This window comes from Mastigoproctus giganteus, chromosome 9 (assembly GCF_048544385.1).
Source record: "Mastigoproctus giganteus isolate SK-2022 chromosome 9, ASM4854438v1, whole genome shotgun sequence".
NCBI classification, from domain to species: domain Eukaryota; kingdom Metazoa; phylum Arthropoda; class Arachnida; order Uropygi; family Thelyphonidae; genus Mastigoproctus; species Mastigoproctus giganteus.
Genome location: NC_143583.1, coordinates 53,483,594 through 53,506,394, shown reverse-complemented (window position 1 = coordinate 53,506,394; position 22,801 = coordinate 53,483,594). Strand labels below are relative to the sequence as shown.

At 37.2% G+C, this 22,801-nt stretch overlaps 1 protein-coding gene across 1 annotated transcript; it reads right to left on the bottom strand.

Moving 5' to 3' along the window:
* Positions 1 to 1,211: 1,211 nt before the first annotated feature.
* LOC150080227 (U-scoloptoxin(01)-Er1a-like) lies at positions 1,212 to 22,081 on the bottom strand. The gene is made up of 4 exons (XM_090381309.1): positions 21,972 to 22,081; positions 9,177 to 9,256; positions 3,679 to 3,713; positions 1,212 to 2,014 (listed from the first exon to the last, which is right to left on the bottom strand). Exons 2-4 carry the CDS (start codon positions 9,214 to 9,216, stop codon positions 1,742 to 1,744), a joined length of 348 nt encoding a protein of 115 aa, XP_090237435.1. The 5' UTR covers positions 9,217 to 9,256; positions 21,972 to 22,081; the 3' UTR covers positions 1,212 to 1,741.
* Between the last annotated feature and the right edge of the window lie 720 nt (positions 22,082 to 22,801).

Here is a 22,801-nt window from a genome sequence, read left to right as displayed (position 1 = left end):
AACCATAGCTTTTGCAATTCTTAGATGGCCTTCCTTAGCAGAGAAGGCCATCTAAGAATTGCAAATTTTTAATACAAATAGTATTTTTGTATTAGAATTTATATTTTATCCAAACAAAGATTTCTGTATTGCTAATCAGCATAATGCCATCCCATTGACAATATGTCTTTTTATTACACAATGTTGAACATCTCTTTTCGAGCCGGTTTTTTCTTTGAGTTTGGGTAGCTTGTTGCTTGACTTCACATTAATGTCAGGACCAGTAAACGCATGTTAATTTAATAGACTTTCTCATATAAATACCAGTTTGTGCTGGCATCCACCCACTCTCTAGAGAAACTGCAATACTGATGAAACAGCTGCCAGGACTATGACACCTTTTTATTTAAAAGTTGTCAACGTCCTGAAAAACTGTTAAGCTATTTAAAAGTGAAAAATAATGCAATTAAAATGGTGCTTCGCTATTTATAAAGTGTTAAAATGTTCTGTTTAAAATATGCTGTTTAAGAGGTCTATTTGAAAGATGCTAGTTAAAGGATGCTCTTCGTTGCTAAAAGATATGGTATTCCAAAGGCGTTGCACAGTTTATTTAAAAATAGCGCGATACCAATAAAATATGGAGGTCAATTCAAGGGAAAATTTCTGAATACATCTTAAAATGACTTTTGTTTTTTTCGCAAAAAAAATAGTATCAATTGGATAAACTCCTCAATATATTAAATGTATATTTTCATATTAGGTTTCTTCAGCAGGATTTCAGAAAAAAAAAGATATATTTTTTATATTTAAATTACACTTTTGTACATTTTATGAAAATATTCACCTACGAGTGAATTTTTCATCAAGAAAGCTGAGAAAAAAGATAAAACCAGAGAGATAGACGAATACAGTAGAAAGAATAACAACCGCAGTAAATATCCCAATTCTCCTTTTATTCTAATTATTGTCATATAAAATTTGTACAAAGATTTTTGTATTGCTAATTTACATTGCATTCAATAAGCCCCGATAGAATTACAAACACAAAATATAGAAATAACAGACAGGCGATTAAAAATTATCATAGCTAAAACTCTCTCTGTTTTATTCTTCTGTACAATTATCATTAAAAAATAAATACGTCACGAAAAATCATTGTCTTTAGAAATACAATCTTTTCCTTAGTTCTGAATGTTTATTTTGTTTTAATTTAACCAGAAGATCTGATGTACTTTCTGTAGTTGCTGATATTTTGTTCTCATACATTTTTTATTATTGTTATTTCTTTTGATTGAAAAGTAACTGATGTTTACGCATCAGTTACTTTGCTTTAGTTTTGAATTTTTCGAAGAAGACAACACATTTTTTCCCGAGAATAAGAAAAGTTCATTCAGAGAGAGACACTTGGTGGTCAATACCATTTCAAAACATCGATTACATTAATAATTATCAATATCACAAATACACATAAATATTTTCTTAACTTTCATATTTGGCTTATGAAAATTCGAAATTGCAGTATCTCAAAGAATTCATTTTGGAGATTTTTCAGTATTTCAAAGAATACATGGATTTGGTATGAATAAGGGATTGTATCCCACGTTTCTTCCATCTTATAATCTCCATCAAATATCGCTTTATATTAATCGATTTTCAAAGGATGGTATAATAATTTAAGTATCCCAAAGAGTTGGAAAACACGTCCTTCAATACTGAAGACATTTTATGGTTATCCGCTTATAAAGTGAAGTGGTAATCCCTTCTAGTTTTCTTCTGGTAGCTTTTCGTATGTCTCTTCATTCAGGTAATACCAATTGGGAGCATCTTGACAATTAACTCGGTAACTCCAATCACAGACACGATACTGCTGGTTGAACATAGTGTCATTAGGACATATGTGAGGGACACGACGACCGTAAGCATCGCACATGTGGAAGATCTTGCAGTTGAATTCAAGGTCGGCATAAAAACCAATGGCTCTGTTGTCGCAATCGAAGGTAAACTCAACGTCCGGAAATTCTTCCCAACGCTTTACCTAAAAATCAATATAATGATTTTAATTAATTAGCATTTTTGTATTAAAATTTATATTTTATCCAAATGATAACAAATAAGAACAGGAGCAGATATTTTACTTGCTACTTAACTATAATTTCTACAATGTTTCTATAAATTTTCCCTTATAGACCCAACTTAAATATTCTTTTAGCGGTAGGGTACCTAGGTATATCAAGTACTGGAAATTGGCGAAATATTGAGCACGTAACTTGCGTGGAGTGTAATCTGCCTTTAATTTCTTAAAGAATTACAGATTATTCTCAGACATTTCGTGGTACTTTTTGTGCCACTTCTTCAGTGAACTTTTGTAATGCTGTCCTGATGACACCACCAGAGCCGACCGGGCTAGCCGAGTGGGTAAAGTACCTGCCCGGCAACCCAGAGGTCACGGGTTCGATTCCCGCCTCGGGCTTGGATCAAAGTACTGCAAAAACCTTGGGAGGTGCAATATGGCCACAGAAACCGATGCGCCAACAACTACCAAATCAAAAAAAAAAAAAAAAAAAAGACACCACCAGGCTCACCAACCAACACAGTGGCTTACATTTCATTCTGCACTGTACTCTCAAACTAAGAATGTTTTGAATCAAATTCTAGTTCAAGTCTCCTGGAGCTTAGTTTGCATACGTTAGTTTGTAGTTGAGGGCGGAGGCATTTGGAATGAGAACAGGAATTTGAATATTGTAGGATTAGATATGTTTGGTGGCTAAGCGTTGTGAGCGTCTTAATTGTGTGAGTAGGTTCAAGATTACATTAAAGGGAGGGATGGGATTTCTTTTTTCGTGTTATATAGTTGTTCTTATTTTTGTTTTTTTTTTATCTGCTCTAATACTCTGATTTTGAAATTATGTATATGGTTATTGTTTTCTGCGTGCCTTTTTTTTCGGTTAATACTGATGTTAATACGGATGAGGATTCTTTGTATAGTCTGCGTTTTCTGTACCTGTCAGTGGTCAGTACTGAGACTTTAGGACCATGAAATCCCATTGTTGATCCTCGCACAAGACGTGGAAAGCTGGATCCAATTTTGTTATTTGCCGTGGAAAATCGGATCCAGTCTCACGTCTGGAATGAGAATAACCAATGGCAGGTACGGAAAACGCAGACTATACAAAGAATTCTTCTTACGGCATAACCAACAATATTAACCGAAAGAAAAGCATGCAGATAGACAATGATCACATCGACATTTTTAAAAGCAAAGTATGAGAGCAGATAAAAAACAAAGAAACATAAGAACCAAATAAGTATATCTTGAAAAAAGTACCCCATCCCCCCACCTTTGAACGCAATCTTTAACCCACCACACAGCTCCCGACAATTAGCCGCTAAACAGATATCTAATCCTACAATATCCAAATTCTTATTCTCATTCTAAATATCCTTAGTATGTGAGGCTGGTGGTGTCATTAGGACAGCATTACAAAAGTTCATCTGAAGAAGTGGTACACGAAGTATCACGAAATGTCTGAGAATAATCTGCTCATTAAGTGCTCCTTATTTCACCGATTTATAGTCAGAACTTCATTAATTATCTATTATAACGAGAAGATTGATTGATTCCATTATGCGCCAAGTCTATAAGGAAATGATTCGGTATTATATATTAAACCATTGAAATATTAAGAACAAAAAACTTACCCTATGAACAGCAGTGCCCAGTACAGCAGCTAACACTTAAAAAGTAGAAAAAAAAAGTTATTTTAACTGAATGCAGATTAAAATTAAACGAAAAACTACAAGTATTTTCTTAGATTATTAATTTACCTTTCTTATGCGGAGTTATCGCTGTTAATTCATACTAGTTCTCCGAAGAAATACTTTTTAACAACGTATTTAGATATTAATTAATATACATATACATAATTTCAATGCATAAATATACATTATCTTACAAAAAGTATTGGGCCACGGGATAAGTGTCCCATGACTTTGGTAAGATAATTTATGTGAATATATTCAATATACTATATTGTATTATTCACTGCATTATACATTCAATAGTGAAAGATACAGAATTGTGTACAATTCTGTACTTTTCGCTTCCGCAATTTATTGGAAACTAAAGTGAACCACAGACTGAGGAATTCTCGGTTAGACAGAATTCAGACACTGAAATTTCTTGACATAAAGGGATGTTCTTGTCATTTTACACATTGTTCCTTCTTTGACATCGGTTTCAATACGCTGGCTATACCAGTATTTTATTAATTAAAGGAACCACACAAGCAAGCATGCTTCATCTCTAAAAACTTGACTGTCCAGTGAAAGAATCTAGAGAGTTTGTGGATTGATCCTGGATAGAACAAGTTTGTTAAAACAGTGAAGTGTGTCTCTGTTTCAGTACATACACACAGCACCAGTATTTACTAATGGCTGTAAGTTAAACACAGTATTGAGGTCCATGTTTTTCTAGACATCATGTTAAACAGTCTAAAGTCAGGTAATACATCATGATGACACATAAAATTCCACCAAACATGATTATGTGATAGTTTGCTGTTTTCATTGTTTGACTTTAGACCTCTCTCTCTCTCTCTCTCTCTCTCTCTCTCTCTCTCTCTCTCTCTCTCTCTCTCTCTCTCACACACACACAGATGTAAAGAGAAAAGAAAGAAAGAGAACAATTTTAACTTTTTTTCGTTTTCTCCTTTGCCCTAAAGTATCCAAATAGAAAACTATATTTCTGTTAGTTTGCATAAGCCAATAACCGCCTGTTAAGCTGTATTCAAACTACATTTAACGTTATTAGTTCTATAGTTCAGGCACTGTAGAAAAGAATCATGATATAAAAATACATTACGTAAGACTGAACTCTCTGTTCATAGAATAATCCGTTCCAAAACATAAGGTTATAGGATAGGCGAAATTATTAAATATTCCCTTCCTCTTTTGATGAAAGCGTGTACAGAAAAGAAGCCTAGAAATGCAATGTGAAGGAAAATTGAATATTGAATTATATAAAAGAATCGCACTTCAGAAATTTCCTTAATGTGATCCATATACGCTACACAAAAAAAAAAACAGTACATAGAAACGAGGCTCCACGGCAACCTACACTTATCCATAAGTTACCATAATCGACGTATTTCTCTCATCGTCGGGTAGACGGCCAAGTGTGGCACTACAATCGATAATCTACCATACTCGGTGACATCATGATCCATGATCCTCTGCCTTGTTATTGGCATCCTCAGATTCAAATTAGTGTCCTCGAAGTTTCTCCTTCACCCCAACAAACTAATTACGTGGAAATCAATCAGAAGAATAAGAAGGGTGAGCACCTCCCAAACCCAGATCATTCTTGGGCATTCCTATTGCGATGGAGTTTTGCATTATTCTGAAAGTAAATGACCATTCCAACTCAGATTACTTCTGAAGCAATGCAGGTCGTAACTTGTCAGATAAAAATCCTGCGAAATCAGAGCAGTTAACGAGGTATATTTTGTGCAAAGAAATTAAGTCCACGAGACATCAGTGAATTATCTCTGTAAATGGTGTGTAACTGTAATCGGTTCGCTTTTTTTGTTGAATGAAAAACCGAGTTTCCTGGAGGAAAAACGATACGTCATAAGCCCGAGACTGACTGATTCGGCCACGATAACGAGAAAAACAATCACTAAAGTTCCTGGCGTCTAGATGGGAATAAATTAAGCCTTTTGCAGACGGTATGAAAAGACAGCAAACGTAAACCATGACGATTACTCTCTTCCCCCATAATGGACGAGATGGTGAGACACAAGATCCTGATAGGCAAAGGTAAATGATTTCGTCGTTTTCAGATTGCTTTGACTGCGTCCTACGATCATTGGCTAACAACTGATCTAGTAGCCTGCTTAGTTACCATCCTAATCCCAATGAACGGTAAACCAGCATAATATTGTAGACAATTACTGAAAATGTAGCTTCTATCACAAATATTCTATAAATACACTGACTGTCATTGAAACTTCTCCACCTAGAAAGAATGGAGAGATTTCTTTAAATATACAGTACATGTATAAATGTGATGTACAGTATAAGGACTAAATGTTTAGCATGACAAGCTGATCGGAGTAATAGAAAGACCAGTAATGTGTCTATTACAGATCTAACGTAGTAATCTGAGGATTCTGTAAAAACATGTATAAAAAGTTAGCAGACAAACATAAAAAAAATACCACTTAATGTAGTACAATGCTTTAGCATGCGTAAAGCGACGTTGTATAAAATTGGTACACTTCGAAAGGGATGAGATCATTGAGTTGTTAGCAACTAATGGTCAAAATGTGAAGTCGCCGTTGGCGGGGTCGAAACACCCGAAAGTTAAACGCTGCTGACAATAATGAGTACAAGAAGGCACTCAGGCACATTGACAAGGCTCTGGAGGCAGAAAAAGGACGTCAGAGAGAGAGAGAGAGTATTAAAGAATCCAAGTACCGACAGGAAACATTTGTCACAATCTGCTAGATTTCCAACATTGTAACGCCATCCCTGTCAACGCCTGTCGGAGAAACGGAGGAATGCGATTCGTCTGTTTCCCAGGAATTAACAGACACAATTAGCTGACGAATGACAGAATTTCTGTCGTATTCTTGCCATTGCCAGTCGTTGCGTTATTTGCCTCTAACTTCATTCCATCGTCATCAGCATTTGCAGTGGTACATGGAGAGAGTTGCTTTGGGAAAAGATTTGTATCGTGTCGTGTTTAGTGAAAAATTACGTTTCTGTTTGGGATCTGGCGACGGCCGTATGTGCGTCTGGATACACAGCGGGAGCAGGGGTTAATCAATCTTCCAGCAACATACCAGGGCTTCATTCTTGTCTCACATTTCAACACAAGGAACTATAGCAGCCATTCATGTGTGATTGCCATCAATGGTAAGAATGTTGTACAAATTGGAGCAGAATGGTATTAAGGGTAAGTTGCTACAATGGATAAAAGGATGGTTAAGTGGGAGAAGACAGAGGGTGGTAATCAATGGGTGCTGCTCTTCGTGGACTAATGTTATTAGTGGAGTCCCACAGGGTTCGGTGTTGGGTCCACTGTTGTTTTGTATATTTATCAATGATATTGATGAAGGTATATCAGGCTTAACGTCGAAGTTTGCAGATGATACAAAGGTTGGCAGGGTTGTTAATGACAGTAATGGCAGTGTGCTACTGCAACAGGATCTAGATAATTTGGGCAGATGGGCTAAGAAGTGGCAACTGAAGTTTAACCTTGACAAATGCAAAGTACTACATATTGGTAGAAGTAACCCCAGAGAAACGTACCAACTGTGTGGTACTACACTTAAGGTGGTAGAAAATAAAAAAGACCTGGGTGTAATTGTGCAGTCAGACATGAAGTTTTCTGAGCAAAGCAAACAGGCTGCAAGGGCAGGTCATGGGGTTTTGTCATTGATATATAGGAATTTTGCTAGCAGGGAAAAGGAGGTGATTGTCCCTCTGTGTAAGGTAATGGTCAGGCCACGCCTTGAGTACTGCGTATAGATCTGGAGGCCTCATTTTAGGAAGGATGTAGATTTACTTGTGCGTGTACAGAGAAGGGCAACAAGATTGGTGAGGGGAATGAAGGGATCCTCTTACCAAGAGAGGCTTAAGTTCTGCAAATTGCAGTGGCTGGAGACTAGGCACCTGGGAGGTGATCTGATTGAGGTGTATAAGGCCTTGAATGGGTTGAGCACGCTGAATTCTGATGGGATCCTTCCACTTGTTCAGATTACGAATCTAAGGGAGCATAAATTCAAATTAAGAAAAGACAGATGTAGAATAGATGTGCGGAACGGAAATTTGCCTTTAGCCAGCGGGTGGTTAATTGCTGGAACATTCCATCTGTCGTTGTGGAGGTTGATAGGTTGAATAAATTTAAAGAGGAACTGGACAGGCATTTGGAGGGAATGGTGTGATTTTTTTTTTTTTTTTTTTTTGGCTGATTCTACATAAGCTCATACATTTGCTTTCTTGCATCACATGCCACCACCACTACTACTACTACTACTACCATTCTCAAGCTGGTACTTTTGTCTTTTCTAAGCGTCATTCCAAAGGTCATTTTCCAGCAGGACAGTGCCAGTCCACACATGGCTGGCACATTCCTACAGTGCAGACTTGACGTGGACATGCTTCTTTCGCCTGCACGTTCATCATCCATCTTCCATCGAACACATTTGAGACGATGGGATGTTCACTGAATTCAGCCTTTCAACCACCCACCCACCCATCACTGTTTGCCGACTCACAACACAAGTGCAGGATAGTTCACAGTTCGCCAAGATGCCATGCGCCACCCTTTCGACTCCCTACAATGATGCGTGACCGCTTATCGCTTTAATGTCGTCCATCGCATTTTCGTAAGTAAACACTGCTGAATTGATATACACACTTAATTATTTCTTGTTTACATTAATATCTCTTACCACTTCTGCGTGGGTAGCACAGCGGTTTTAATCACCGCCCCTCCCCACAACAGTAGTTATATGTTGTTCTAGTGGGGTTTTTAGGAGCATCAGCAACTAAGGTCATATTGCTCTGTGTATATTGTCTGTAAATTGCGTGTGTTCTGTGGTCGATTTTCTCTTTTTGCTGGAAAAAAAATCCGAGTTTCTGGGAGAAAAACCATGCTACCCTCGCCTGAGAACGACTAAGTCAGCCACATTGTGAAAAACGGCCCATTAAAATTCCTGAGGTCATCGACGGGACTCGAACTTAGGTCTTTCCCACCTGGTGTGGGGAGACGGCAATTTACCAAATATGCTACCCACGAGGGTCCCCACACTAAGTGGAAAAGACCCAGGCTCATATCTCGTCAATGACATGAGGAACTTTTATGGGCTTTTCAAAAACTCTGGCTGAGTTATTCGGTCTCAAGTGTGGATAGCAAGGTTTACTCCCCTCCCCCCCTCCGCTCCCCTCCCAGGAAAGTTGGGTTCTTCGTCCATCAAAACATAGACAGATAAGATAGCTCTTGGGTGGCCTTAATATGACAGTTTTTTCTTTAATATCTCTCACCACTTATTTTGAGCTCAACATATGCACTCCTTTCAGGTGGGGAAATTTCAACGAGTAGGAAGGTATATTAAAGTTCAACCAGTGTAGCCTAATTTTAAAAATAAGTGTCATCGACTACATGGTAAAGAGAATTTCATATATCTTACCTGCACAGCAAAGAGCGATAATCATGAAGTGACGAGGCATGGCTTTAGTGATACGTCCACAGGATACAATAGATAGCTTCCTAGAAACAAGAATAACAAAAAGAGTAACGAACGTTACAGTGGTAACTGTTACCTAACGTGATGAACGTAAAACATTATATCAAAAATAAAATTATCTCACACCTTCTCAAAAAAGAATGCAATATATTCTTTAATTTTAAGTTAATATTAATTGAAACTTATACGCTGCAAGTGGATATCATACAAAATATGGGAAATAAAAGACATACTAGTAAGTTCATAAGCGGCATAAATTTTTAAAACCTGTGTGGGAGTATGTCCAAGGGCCCATGGTAAGTTGAACACATATTGATACAGACTCTGTCAAGGAACTATAATGAACTACCAGTTTCTATCCCTTGCGTGTACCATAGTAAAATCGCTGTCTTTCCAATATCGGGTGGAAAAGATCTGAGTTCGAATCCTGTCGATGATGTGAGGAATTTTTATGGGCATTTTTAAACGTGGCCGTGTTAGTGGGTCTCAAGAGAGGGTAACATGATTTTTCGTCCAGCAAACAGCAATTAAATCACAGAAAATATGCATTATACAGACGTAATATATTCGACGCAATATAGCCTAAGTCGTTGATGGCCTAAAACCATACAATAAGCAAACCGTCCCTCGTGTGTAGCATAGTTGGTATAATAACCTTCCACACCTTCAAGCGTAGAAGAAATCTTCTGGCCGCTGCTCTCACTCCTGCAGTCCCACCAGCTCCAGAGTAGACCACCTTTGGCTGAACGCCGTTCTGTGCTCTCAGGCGCTGAATCTCAACTTCATGCTAACTGACCCTTTGGGGTTGCATCTCTCGCAGACGCCACCATGGAGAAATCCCATGCATTGTGCTGCGTGGATTTCTCCACGCAGGTCCCTCCTTTTAGGGGAGGGCTGCCATCCTCTGTCGTTCCGACACTCACTCCTGTCGCTGTCATCATGTACCCTTGCTGTCCTCACTCACCTATCTTTGGGTGTTCGTGGTCCGCGCTTTTTTCTCAACGCTTTCTCCCCCTTCCAACTTCCCCAACTTCTTTTCCTGTGTTCCTTCCCGCTTTCCTAGGTAGGAGGGGGTTCACTCCGGCAGGTGTCCTGCTACTAACCTTGCCCTGCTCGTGCCGTGGTCGGATGCTTGGAATGCTCCTTTCTGGTGGGTGTAGCTTTCCAGTAACTAAGTGGCCAGACGAACAACATTGTTTTCACGATACCTACACTACTCACAACCTTATTTCACAAAGAGGCTCAGTTAGTTTGCTCTCAGGAGAGGATAGAGGATACCATGGTTTTAGTCCAGGAAACTCGGGTTTTTTTTTAAAGCAAACACCAAATCAATCACAGAACACATGCACTTTACAGATATACATATTATATACGGCTCAATATGGTCTGAGTTGCTGATGCGCCTAAAACCCTACAACAACCAACCAACTAGTTTCTTGACAGTCTACACCGATTTACTGTCACATTTTTAGTTGAATATTTTCTCCTGATGAAAGACAAAAAGAAATATCAGCACTGAAAAACCTTAAATGCACTATACATATAATGTTTGTAATAGATATGGTCTAAATTGCTGATTCTACTGAAACCCTACAACAAAAACCATATTGTATGTGTCCATTTTGGTCAGAAGTTTAATTCTACACGATAACTGTTGCCAAATTGATCGATAAAGTTTCAGTGTTAAAATATAAACTCTGAATATCATATCAATTAAGCTATGCAACACCAAAAATCCAATAACAATAACAATAATGCTGATTTTAGCCAGAGTGAATACGAGTGGTAATGACATAAAATTCGATTACTTTCGTGTGCCATTAAAAGAGAATGTATCTTCTCTTATCTATGCAGTAATATAGATAAGAGAAGTCACATCAATCATTTAATAGCTACAGGAATATAGGATCCTTCACGACTGAGATAATTCCCAATTATAGTCATGGTTTCTTCTAATTTATCAATCCATTCACAGTACCAACGTACTATAGATTCCATAACCTTTCGTGTTTGGGGTCACCTTTAATAAAAAAGATGAAATGTATGAGGTGAATACGAATTAGCGTAATACAAATATAAACTTGAGCTGCGCATGACAAGATGAAGTCTTAAGTCTATCCACATTGAAAAGCAGTGCTTGTAAACAGACTATCCTCATCCATTATTATCCAAATCTGCTTCTTTTCTGCATTTTTAATCCCTAAAAAGTATCGCAATTAATCTATACCGTAATTAATACTTTATTTAGTCTAGTTCCACCTAACTTTAAATCAGAACAATGTAGAAAAAACTTTACAATCTCGCTTAAAATTCTCATCATTTGACCTGGTGATTCACATAGAAAATATCATGTTTAAATCAATAATGGCAGAACAGCACATCGAAGTGGACTTGACTCGCAATGCAGATGGAGTCAAGCTTATGAAAAACAGTGTCCAAACACACGCTTGCACATGAAACGATTGAAAATTTTATCCAGATGATAACCAGTTCTGTTTCTTTCTCAACTTTTATATGTATGAGGGCCAGTAATTTTAAATAGAATTCATTTTTGCCTGAATTAGACTCACTTGCTGGCAAAAGTAGAGAAATACTTTCTATATGGACGGAACGAACTTATATGGACAATTATTTTATTTTATGCCAATAATTAAATATCTGTGGTAACAATCATCTTTTTTTTTTTTATAAAAAAAACACATGCTACCCTTGCCTGAGATCGAATAACTCAGCCACGTTGTCAAAAAAGGTCCATAAAAATTCATTGCGTCATTCGAACTGGAGTCTTTTCCACCCAGTATGGAGAAGACGGTGAATATACCAACTGTACTACCACGAGGGCAATGTTAAATGAACGAAACCTTCAGGGAGTGAAACACACCCACAAATAAAGAGACACTCAATGGAATGGAGCCTTTATGAAATCATCGCTGTCTAAGAAAATGCAAGTTAAAATTTCTGAAAGTAAAATTTTACTCATAATATTTGGCGCCTCCGTAGCCAGGTGGGAAGGAGCAGCAGTGCGTAACACACGCTTCTTGATTAGACCGGGGTTCGAGCCCGTCACCACCAAATACGGAGGATGCGGAAAGGTCAAGGGAATGACCACCGCATATCCCGGAGCAATATGGCCTTAGTTGCTAATGCTCCTAAAAACCAAATAACAAAAAACATCATAATATTTGAAATTGAGAATAAACAAAAATAAGTGCGAATAAAAATTGTTTATGTTTATTCATACTTTCGGGTACAAGAGAATTCCTATATCGTGAATCCTGAAGCATATTAACTGAAAGTAAAATTTTTTCCCCGTCATTTCTGTACGCTCTACCTGTACAGAAAACGTAAAACAAAGAAAATTTTAAGATATATTTATCTGTGGTGACCTCTTCAAAAAAATTGCACAAACTGGCTTTGAACATTTCTGTTAAGCAGCATACAGATAGTAGTTAGTCAACTTTAACTGCTTGAAATACGTGGCAGTTATTTAATATAAATTTCTTCATCATTGTTTTATGAAGAAACAGTCGTCCTTTCTTAAGTTCTGAAAGAAAGAAATCCTTGGATTGTAACCCTCCCACCAGACCGAACTTAATCAACTAGACAATTATTAATTGAAATTTGTCTTAAATGTAGTTATTCATTACTAACCTTTATAGTAACGTTTTCTTCGCTAATCTCGGGGAAGGGTTGCACGTTGTTTTTATTCCCCTACCGAACTTGGTTTTTCATCCAGAAAAGAAGCAAACCGGTCATAGAATACACGTAATTTACAAACACAGTAAGTACACTATCGCCTCATGGTCTCAACTGCTTTGGCTCAAAATCACATTAACACACATTTGGACAGACAAAAACAAAATACACAACAACACGGATATGAGTTGCAAGCTCCGGTGCCCTTAAAAAGTTCTTGAGTACAACAATCCAACCATCTTAAAATAAGCTGGTAGCCGCGCAAATTATAACAACCATTTACTGATGGAAATAATTTTATTACTACCCATTCGCTTCTTGAAACAAGACTAAAATAGTCTCTATACATCCATTCCGCTTAGAACGTTTTATTTTTAATACTAAAATAATCCCATATTTATAAAACGAACTAATCTTATATGTATATTTTTATTTTAAAAAGTAAACGAAAAACTTAATTCAAGAATGTAAGATAAAGAAATATCAAACAACCAGAACTATTATTAATAAACCTGTAACTAAATTTATTCACTTTAGCGTGTGTTCGGTAGCCCATTTCTGGAACTTTAAATCGGATGCAGACTATTATTATCAGAGATCTCCAACACAGTAAAAGTGGGGAGGGGGTTGGAAATGGAGCCCTAATGTCTTCCTGATGATATTCAGCTGAACAGAAGTATGAACTGCTTGTAGAGATATCTTTCACTAGCAACTTTAGTCACGAAAATTAGTTTCATCACGAATACCAAGAAGGCCAATCAATCATTATACGTCCTAAGTCTCTATCAGCTGCAAGTTATCTGCATTTACAACCCGAATACATTCATAGTATCCATCGCTAGACTTTCTATTTCATCGGATGTTTCCAGCAATTTTCCTTGTTACTTATTTTATACTGAAGAGCTGATAAGGAGTAGCATACATCAGGAAATAGGTTAGCGATGTCTAGACCAGACATATTAAACAAACGACTGAGTGTAACTCAAATGAAAATACATATATAAGGTGTACCAAGAGTGAAAGACACGTGGAGCGTTACGTGCAGGCTTACTGTTTAACCTCTACTTAGATAATTTTAGTTAACTAAAGAAATGTTAGAAAACAAGAGCGTATTGTACCCAATTGAATCGTGAAGAGTGAAGGGCAAAAGTGTTAATAAAGCGTGAAAAACAAACATCAAATTCATATCTTAAATTGTACTGACACTTAAATATTACACATGAAATTATAAATGCTGCGCATTAACTAGATAACCGTTCTTTAAATTATTTTTAATTACTTCACACTTTTTTTTGGAACACGGTTTAATATGGTCTTTTTTCGCAACATGGCCGTAGTCACTCTTGGGGAAGAATTGCGCGATCGCCTTCCTCCTTCGAGAAACTTTGGGTGTTCTTCCAAAAAACACGCAAATTGGCAAACAAAATACATTGACGCCTCATAGTTCTAGTTGCTTTACCTTAAAATAAAAATAAATAAAACTTTTAACTCGCCTCTTAGCTTGGTCATACGAAATTCATTGCGTAAAATGTTTCATCGGAGTGCTAAACCTCTTTTCATCCAAGAGGTCATGAAAAGCACTGATGGAACAAGATCTGGAAAGTAGGTATTTGAAGTCCTTCTATCGAAAAATTGGATTTAGTGTTATCGTATAGCATCATTATATTCTTTGAGTTCTCGCTGGACTTAATTTTCCAATTACAACTTAGCTTTAAAGATCCATCCATTGAGAGCGTTGTTGGGGAACAACATTCTGATTTGGTCATGCTAATTCAAAATTAATTATGCCTTCACATCTTACAAGATGCAAAGCATAATCATTTGCGGCTACATAATACTTTTCGGGATAAGTAATGGTATTTTTTATGGACTGTATGAGCCAATGAAAAATACCATTACACATACAGCAAAAGGTCAAACATACGGCATCCTCTTTTTCTCCAATCATAGTTCGTTTCAGATATCACTCCTGAGAAAGAGACAAATGGAAACCAATTACTTTAAATCGTTATATTAAAGTTCATGTGACGCCTAAACATTTAACCTTGAGACCAATCGGAGTTTATTCTGGTGAGGGGAAACATACGCATGTATTGTGTTACATCTTTGGGCAATTTCCAAAGTTACAATCCTGAGTCCATCAAAGCTTGCAGGTCTTCAATATTCAAAGTAATTTTTCGACCAAAGAGAGGTGAATTCGAAAGATCAAGATCCTCAAATCGAACTTTTAAAATAACCATTAACACTTTAAAAAGAGAGAGTGGATTTACATCTCACGATCGCTTTTGCTTAAAATAAGTCCTGACTTCTGTCCGCGCTTATCCCTTCTGTTTTTTTCTGTAGTAACCCCAAATAAAAGGTATTAGAAAGGTTAGCACTTAATGCCGAGTATGGGCTGAAGGTTGGGCAGGCACAAGCTTCTTGTTGACGATTGAAGATTGCTGAAGATTCTTTTTTTTATTTGTACACTTAGCGGGGCTGAATTAAAACAGTTCAGGAAGAAAGGGATTTGGGAATTACGATACAGTTGGACATGCCTATACAAAGCCACTTCGACCTACAAAAAAATCTGTTCGGTTTATAACACGCATTTTAAACATCACCATTTTTTAGTTAGTCATTAAGGCAAAAAGAAGAAGTAAAGATAAGGAGAGCGCTCTCCCCATTGGTCTGAAGAGGAAGAAGAAGGCTTGAAAATCCTGTTCCCAGAAAACATTTTACAGAAACGGGATATTAGGATGGTTAATTAGAAAACTATGTGATCCATTCACCTTTATTCTACATAGGAGATGCTACAGTAATTGCAGTTTCTGTCCCACTTCAGATGTTCGGTGCTGGAACGAGAGTAGGTTGCCATTAAAATACAACTTTTCCCTGTCAAGGTGAACCTGTATGATCGTTTTAGTCTGCGATATTCTTTTATTTTAGAACTGGGTAAGATATCAGGCTTACTAACTAGTCGACAGACCAAGAAAGGCGTACTCTTGAATCAAAGTATATTTCACTGCATATCTCATACACTTACAGGCAAAAAAATTAGAAACCTTTTGCTATTGGCGTCAACAAATAATTAAATATACAACATATGAAAATGTTGTACATTTAATTATTAATTAAATCTTGTACAACATATGAAAATGTTAGTAGTAACATGGTATGATCGCAAATTCCTTACTATCAGATAAATAATGACCCTCTCCAGGGGCTTCTTGGTCGATCCGGTCATGGGAAAGAAAGGCGATCTTTTCGATTTAGAGAAAGGCGTTATTATTGGGGAACGTTTAGCAGAAGTGCAACAATCGAGCAAACAAAGAAAATCACTAGTGCGTCAAGAGCACCATCTCAAAAGTATACAATGAGTGGAAGACGAAAGGAGAATGTAACACTAAAAGGAAGAAATGTGGCAGAAAATGTGCCTCGGTACGCTAATGACTAGACCGCATTGTGCGCGTCAGAATAGAATGCTCGTGTTCAGAAAATGACTGAACAATTCAGTTTAGGCAAAGAAAGAGACCCATTTCAAAACAGAACCAAACTATGAGGGTGGCGTTTAAAAGATTTAGTAGTCGTATGCTTATACAAAGCCACTTCGCCCTACAAGAAATCGAAATATTCGACTGGAGTAGTACCGCCAACGCCAAGACTTGATAGTGGAAGAGCGGAAAAAGATCATGTGGACTGGCAACTCTCGATTTACACCAATTACTCTGTTTTGCACCAATGGTAGGGTGAAAATGTAGTGTCACCTTATGAAACGAAGTCATGCATCCAGGCTGTCTCTTGTCCACCATTCAAGCGGTTGGAGGAGTTATCACTACATGAGGTATGTTCTGTTAGTATGGATTGGACTGCTCATGCCGTTAGAAGGTTGCGTTACTTCCAATGAATATCTTTTTGTTATATCGAACCAACTTCCCTCTCCCTCGTGGATAGCATAGTTGGTATAACCAGCGTCCTCCCCATACCAGATTGAAAAGATCTGAGTTTAAATCCCATCAATGACACGAGGGATTTTTATGGGTCTTTTTCACAACTTGGGTGAGTTAGTCGGTCTCAGGCTAGCGTAGCGCATGTTTTTTTTTCCTCCGAAAACCCTAGTTTTTCTTCCAGAAAACAGCATATCACCACAGAGCACATGCAATTTATAGACATATTATATAGGTCCCAATACGGCCTAAGTTGATGATGCGCTTAAAACCCTACAACAACAAACAGCTTCACCCTGCATTGCTTCATTTTCACTCAGACTGCGATGGATTCTTTCAAGATGACAACGCAACTATCCATCGTGCAAAAATTGTATCTGAATGGTTCGAGTAACATTCCCAAGGTTTCCAACTTCCTTTGGCCGCCTAATTCTGCAGTTCTGAATCCAATTGAGAATGTTCCGTGTTGAAAAGGGCAGTTCGGCTTCGCAATTCTCTACCAACCACGATGACCAGAGAGGTGACAAATATCCTGATGGAAGAATGGTCAAATCTGGAGCTAGAATCCCTCAGACCACTAATGGAATCCATATCAATACGTGCATGGGCTGTAATACGGGCAAAAGGCGGTCCTACTAGATATGATTAGGGATTTCTAATTTTTTGCCCATTGAGTGTAATCTGAACAGTGATCATGTTTTCAGTAACTAATAAAAACCAATGACTAATCAATTACAGTTTATCCACTGTATTCCACTTACCCATTAATCGATCACAATCGATTGGTTGATCAAGAAGCGATTTCAAATCGCTGTTAATATCTTATTAAATTCATTTACAAAAGATTTAAACCATATAAAAGTTTGTGAAATAATTTGTATTATAATTTAAAAGATCACGAAACAAATGATTAGGAACCTGATTAGAGACCTAATTATATAAAAATATATGTCGATGCTCAATATTAGATTCTTAAAAATATTAATAAATGATTTCCTTTTATTATCTATACCTTCAGATTTATACTGAGTGTGCACGATCAATCGTCAGGTAAGTGGAAACTATAAAAGTGGCTCCTAGCCTTATCAATGTCAGGGAAGTGATTAAAATATAAAGATAGAACCTTACATATATGAATTTCATAATGGAGAAACAATAAATCAATCTATGAACTTTGTTGAGTTAACAGTCACGAAGACCCATTTCCAAAGAATTAAGTTTTCACTTCCTAGATTACTGCAACGGAAGATCCAACAAGAAGTGACTACAGAAGCAGATCTTATGAAATTCCAACAGCACTCAAGAAACAAGTTTTACTTAAAGAGGACAAGCGAGCCATATGGAACCTGAGGAAGCTGGTTCCCAAGGATATCACCTTTGACACGATTGTCTGATCGCTAGTCTCGCATCTGTGCGTGTGATAAAGAAGATCCGTTTCTCTGAGGTTCGAATACAAGGACACATTTTTAATTAGGGGATTAACATCTTCCAATGGATTTTCCGTCTTTATACTATACTTTCTATTAATTATTCGCTTTAAATTGTAAATGAAATTAATTATAAGTATACCTAGTGCTTTTTGAAATTTTTCAAAAGCAGCATTTCTTCCTTTTCGGCAAAGAAATGTTTTCTACTGGTGTTGCTGACCCCCAGTTAAAAAATAAAAGGAAAACAAAACAGCTTTAGATCTCCATCTTCCTTAAAGTTTCCGTATCTCTAAAAGTACTTTAATTACGGCAATAAAGATTCAGAAGAGCTGTTGCTTATAAAGCTATTCAACTATTGTCCGGTTTTCCGCCTTAGATATGGAGTCGCAATAATCAAAGAGAAGTAGTTTTTCCATCTAATCTTTATGCATAGAAGATACGGGTCAGTGCCTTGTTTGGATAGTTGACTCCAGCATTTTTTTATTACTTTTTCTGACATCGGAACAAAATAAAAAAGAAACAACAAGAGCTTTCTGTTTATGTAAAAGTTATGCTAAGTAAGTTCAACGTTTAAACGTTATCGTGCAGAACGATGTACTTTTATATGTGAACACGTAAAGCGTTTATGCCCGGAAGTCAGTTTCCACAAGCGCAAAGAGGCAACGAAAAATATTCAAAATGCTTAACTGAATAATTTTCCTTTACTGGATGTGAACCGCTGAATCGCATGACTTCAGCTAAATCACGTTTATACATTACCAAACAAAGAGAGATTAATAAACATGACTGTGACCAAACATCCGGCCAACCACAGATGAATTCTAGAACCGCCATCTTAAAAAAACGTAAACAGTTGAATCTGATACAGTTAACCAAATAGCCAAGAATACGCAGTAATTACTGAGTTCTAAAGTAAGTTTCCTCTTTTTGGTAACTTTCAGCTGTCAGTACAATAATGTTGACTGTTATCACAGGGAGAAGAAACCCAGAGCATTGTGACAACCAAACCAAAATAACTATCAAAATAAGAGACCGGAAATTCGGCTTATAGGGAAGAGTCAGGACCGTGCATAGATAATTTTGGACCCGTTAAGACACTTCAAGCTGCACTCCTATAACTTAAATTTTATTCCATTCTTGAGCCCCTAGAGGTAAAGAAATAAAAAAAAATTCCGTTCTCCCCTGTTTTGGCCATCGAGTAAAGGCAACCCCTTTAAATGTAGCATAAATACTTTAAAAATAAGAAAATTTAAAGCATAAAACAATTTTTTTTGTAAAAATTAAATTTATATAAAATAAATTATTGAAATCATTAATTTCGAAACATTATTTAATTTATAACGAGGGCTGGATCAAAAGTAAAGCAACAGATGTTTTGGGGACTAACCGTACCTTCTTCAATAGTGAAACAAGACATATATTTTCTTTTTTTTATTGTTATACAGCTTTGTTAACATTGCATCACTAAACCAAAATGGCTGTCGTACTGAAACGTGAAGAAATTAAGATTTACGTGCAGTTATGCGAATTCTATAGTCAAAAGGAGACTATAGAAATTCGTCTCCTTGTTGACGAATTTCTCTTGGTAGGATCGCTGTCTTCCCCACACCGGGTGAAAAAGACCTGAATTCGAATCCCGTCGATGACGGCAGGAGTTTTATGGGTCGTTTTCACAACGTGGCTGAGTTAGCCGGTCTCAGGCGAGGATAGAATGGTATTGTCTCCAAAAAACTCGGGTTTTTCTTCCAGCAAATAGAAAATCGACCTCAGAACACATGCAATTTACAGACAATATACACGGAGCAACATGGCCTTAGTCGGCGATGCTCCTAAAACCCAACAACAACCAACCAACAGCGTTATGGATGAGAGATACTTCCTCATCTAGTATACAGACTTGACCTTGCCAGTTCTGACTTTTATCTGTTCGAGGCTTTGAAGGAACCTGACAGGAAATCGATTGGCAATGACGATGTTAACGATGCGTTGAAACTTAGATGAATATGAGTGTCCCATGAAAATTTGCACCCATGACACTGTGGGAAAAGTGCCTGAATATAATGGGGGACTACATGGTCCAAAATAGTGCACTAATGAGCCTTAATTTATGTTTTAACAAAAACATTCATTATCTTACTTTTTAAGCAGCCCTCCTAATTTTTGCTAAATATTTAAAAAATGTCGAAGTTAGGAGTATAAAGAAAAAAATTGTCTAAAATTTATCTCTGTGCCATATATTACCATAACATTTCCACATCATTCTTTTCACTTAATACTATTCGCCCGGAATGCACTTTCTATGGATAAATACGCGCACATATATACGCATATCATATATGTATTGATTATTGTAGGTCATATTTATTTTGCCAGAGGTAGCCATGTTTTTTGTCAGATAGCTAGTGATCAGAGAAGTCGTTCGATTTTTAATGATGTCAGAAGTTAAACAAAATAAAGTTTACCCGAAATTTGTGCAGTAAACAGTAAACAATATCTGTTTAATATCAGATGGTCAAATGACATAAACTCTTCGGAAATGCCCTTCAGGGAGACTGTCGGTCTGATAGACAACTCGGAGTAGCAACCTGATACACTTTAGCCGTAAATAATGGATGAAACTAAGTTAATGATAAAATGAATGCATCAGCAGGCATTTCAGCAGAAAATATATCATTTCTAACAACTAGAGTCATTCCATAGGAAGAAAATGCTTGTCCCCATGCTGCCAGATCCGCCACACCTGGGGTGGTCAAGAAGATCGGGGCCCTGATAGTTCGTGTGGCATGGTTAAAAAGGACATGGTTTGTCATTTCGCTTCTGTCTTCATGTCGCTAGACCTGAACTCGAACGTATCCAGCAATTAAAACTTGAGTTGCACATACTTCATATCCTCTGATATTGCATCTTTTTAAGTTCTCCTCTTTGGATTACATCAAGGTACACTTCCGGAACGAACCTTGAAGGGTATTTAAAGAAGTTAAAAATTCAGTGAATAATTTCCTACGCTCATTGCTAAACATTGGCTTCTCTGATGAAATCAAAGAAATCGTTAATCTCTGGAATAAATGTCTAAATGGTAGGAAGTGGGCTTTTTCACGTCGTGGAAAATATTTTAGGAATAAATTTCTTTCAGCGCATAGATGATGACTAATAGAAAAAAATATGCTTAATTTTTGGGAAACTTTTAAAGAAAACTGCTGGGGGAAATCAATTATTTTTAAGGTGCGTTAAACTCAACCGTTCAGCTTTAAGTTCAGACGTGTTATGGAAAAGACCCGAATTCGATTCATTATCGACCGAAGTTGTGAATTTTTTTCATAACGAAGTTAACACGGTTTCTTCTCCGAGAAATTCGGGTATTTCATCCCGAAAAACTGACCATGGAATTACGCACAATTCATAAATCCGATATAGTGGTATCTCACGACCTTAGCTGTCTTTGCAAAATTCAAAACAACAAAAACAGTAAAAAGCTCAATAATAGTTGAGACTTAGGGCTAAGTAACGCGTAGAGAAGCTCAATATCCCATATATTAGCATCAATGATTAAACGTGCAGAAGGTGGTACTTAGGCACAAATTTCGAACATTAGTTGGAGCCTCTGACAAAACGAGAAAGAATCCTCTCCACTTACCCTTCCAAAGTAGGTCTCGGGTAAACACCTGTTGGCGTGCAATATGTTGCCTTACCTGTAACGTCCGGTGTTTCAACTATCCCGTTCGTCTACTCCTCACTTGTTTTCTGACCCACTTCACTTCTCAGACTTCCGATGCCCAAACGAAGGGGGGTGAGCTTTTATATAGCACCTTTCATTGTCGATGATTTACGTATGCTCTGCCGCACGAAGCATCATCTTCAGAGCCAATCCAAGGGACCCCTGCTTACGTCAGTGACCTACCTCCGCTTCGCGTATCGTCCTTGTGAGCAAACCAAAAATGCGGTCGACGTCGCAAATTCACTTCTCTTTCTCTTCACCCCCCCTTACAACATCCCAGAGAAAGGATGAACTCATTGATGTGATTTGGAAGGGGGAAACGAGGAATAAAATGCTTTCACGGTCCGATGGACACCCGAACGCTCACTTGGCGTCGTTTTTTAAAAAATTCCTATACCTGACTTGCTGTTATGAACATCGCTCAAGGCTTAAGAGGAAATACCCCACCGAATTTTCTTCTTTAATTTCACTCTCTCTTTCTTTTTTTCGTAGTTACTTGTGGTATAAAGGAATTTTTTTTGCATTCCACCTTTCTTGCTTTTATTATATACCACTAATTGTGACGCTTGTTAATCCCATTTATATAAATACCATTCTTGGCATTGAGGTGGAAAATTTATTAAAAAAAATGATGAAACCGTTCATTTTTATTATCTCTCTATATATCTTCTTACTTTCTTGTGTTCTTGTAAACTCAAGAAATAGAAATAGGAAAGAAAATTGACATACTTAATGAAATTTTCTTTTACCGCAAACATCTTCAACATGCCGAATTTTCTTGCAATCCTAAAAAGCCCAAGAGCT

Excerpts from the sequence above, each read along its gene's own strand:
- LOC150080227 (XM_090381309.1), bottom strand. The coding sequence starts at position 9,216 with ATGCCTCGTCACTTCATGATTATCGCTCTTTGCTGTGCAG. Across the intron at positions 3,714-9,176 it reads TATCGCTCTTTGCTGTGCAG|TGTTAGCTGCTGTACTGGGC; the intron begins GTAAGATATATG and ends CTACTTTTTAAG. Across the intron at positions 2,015-3,678 it reads TGGGCACTGCTGTTCATAGG|GTAAAGCGTTGGGAAGAATT; the intron begins GTAAGTTTTTTG and ends ATTGATTTTTAG.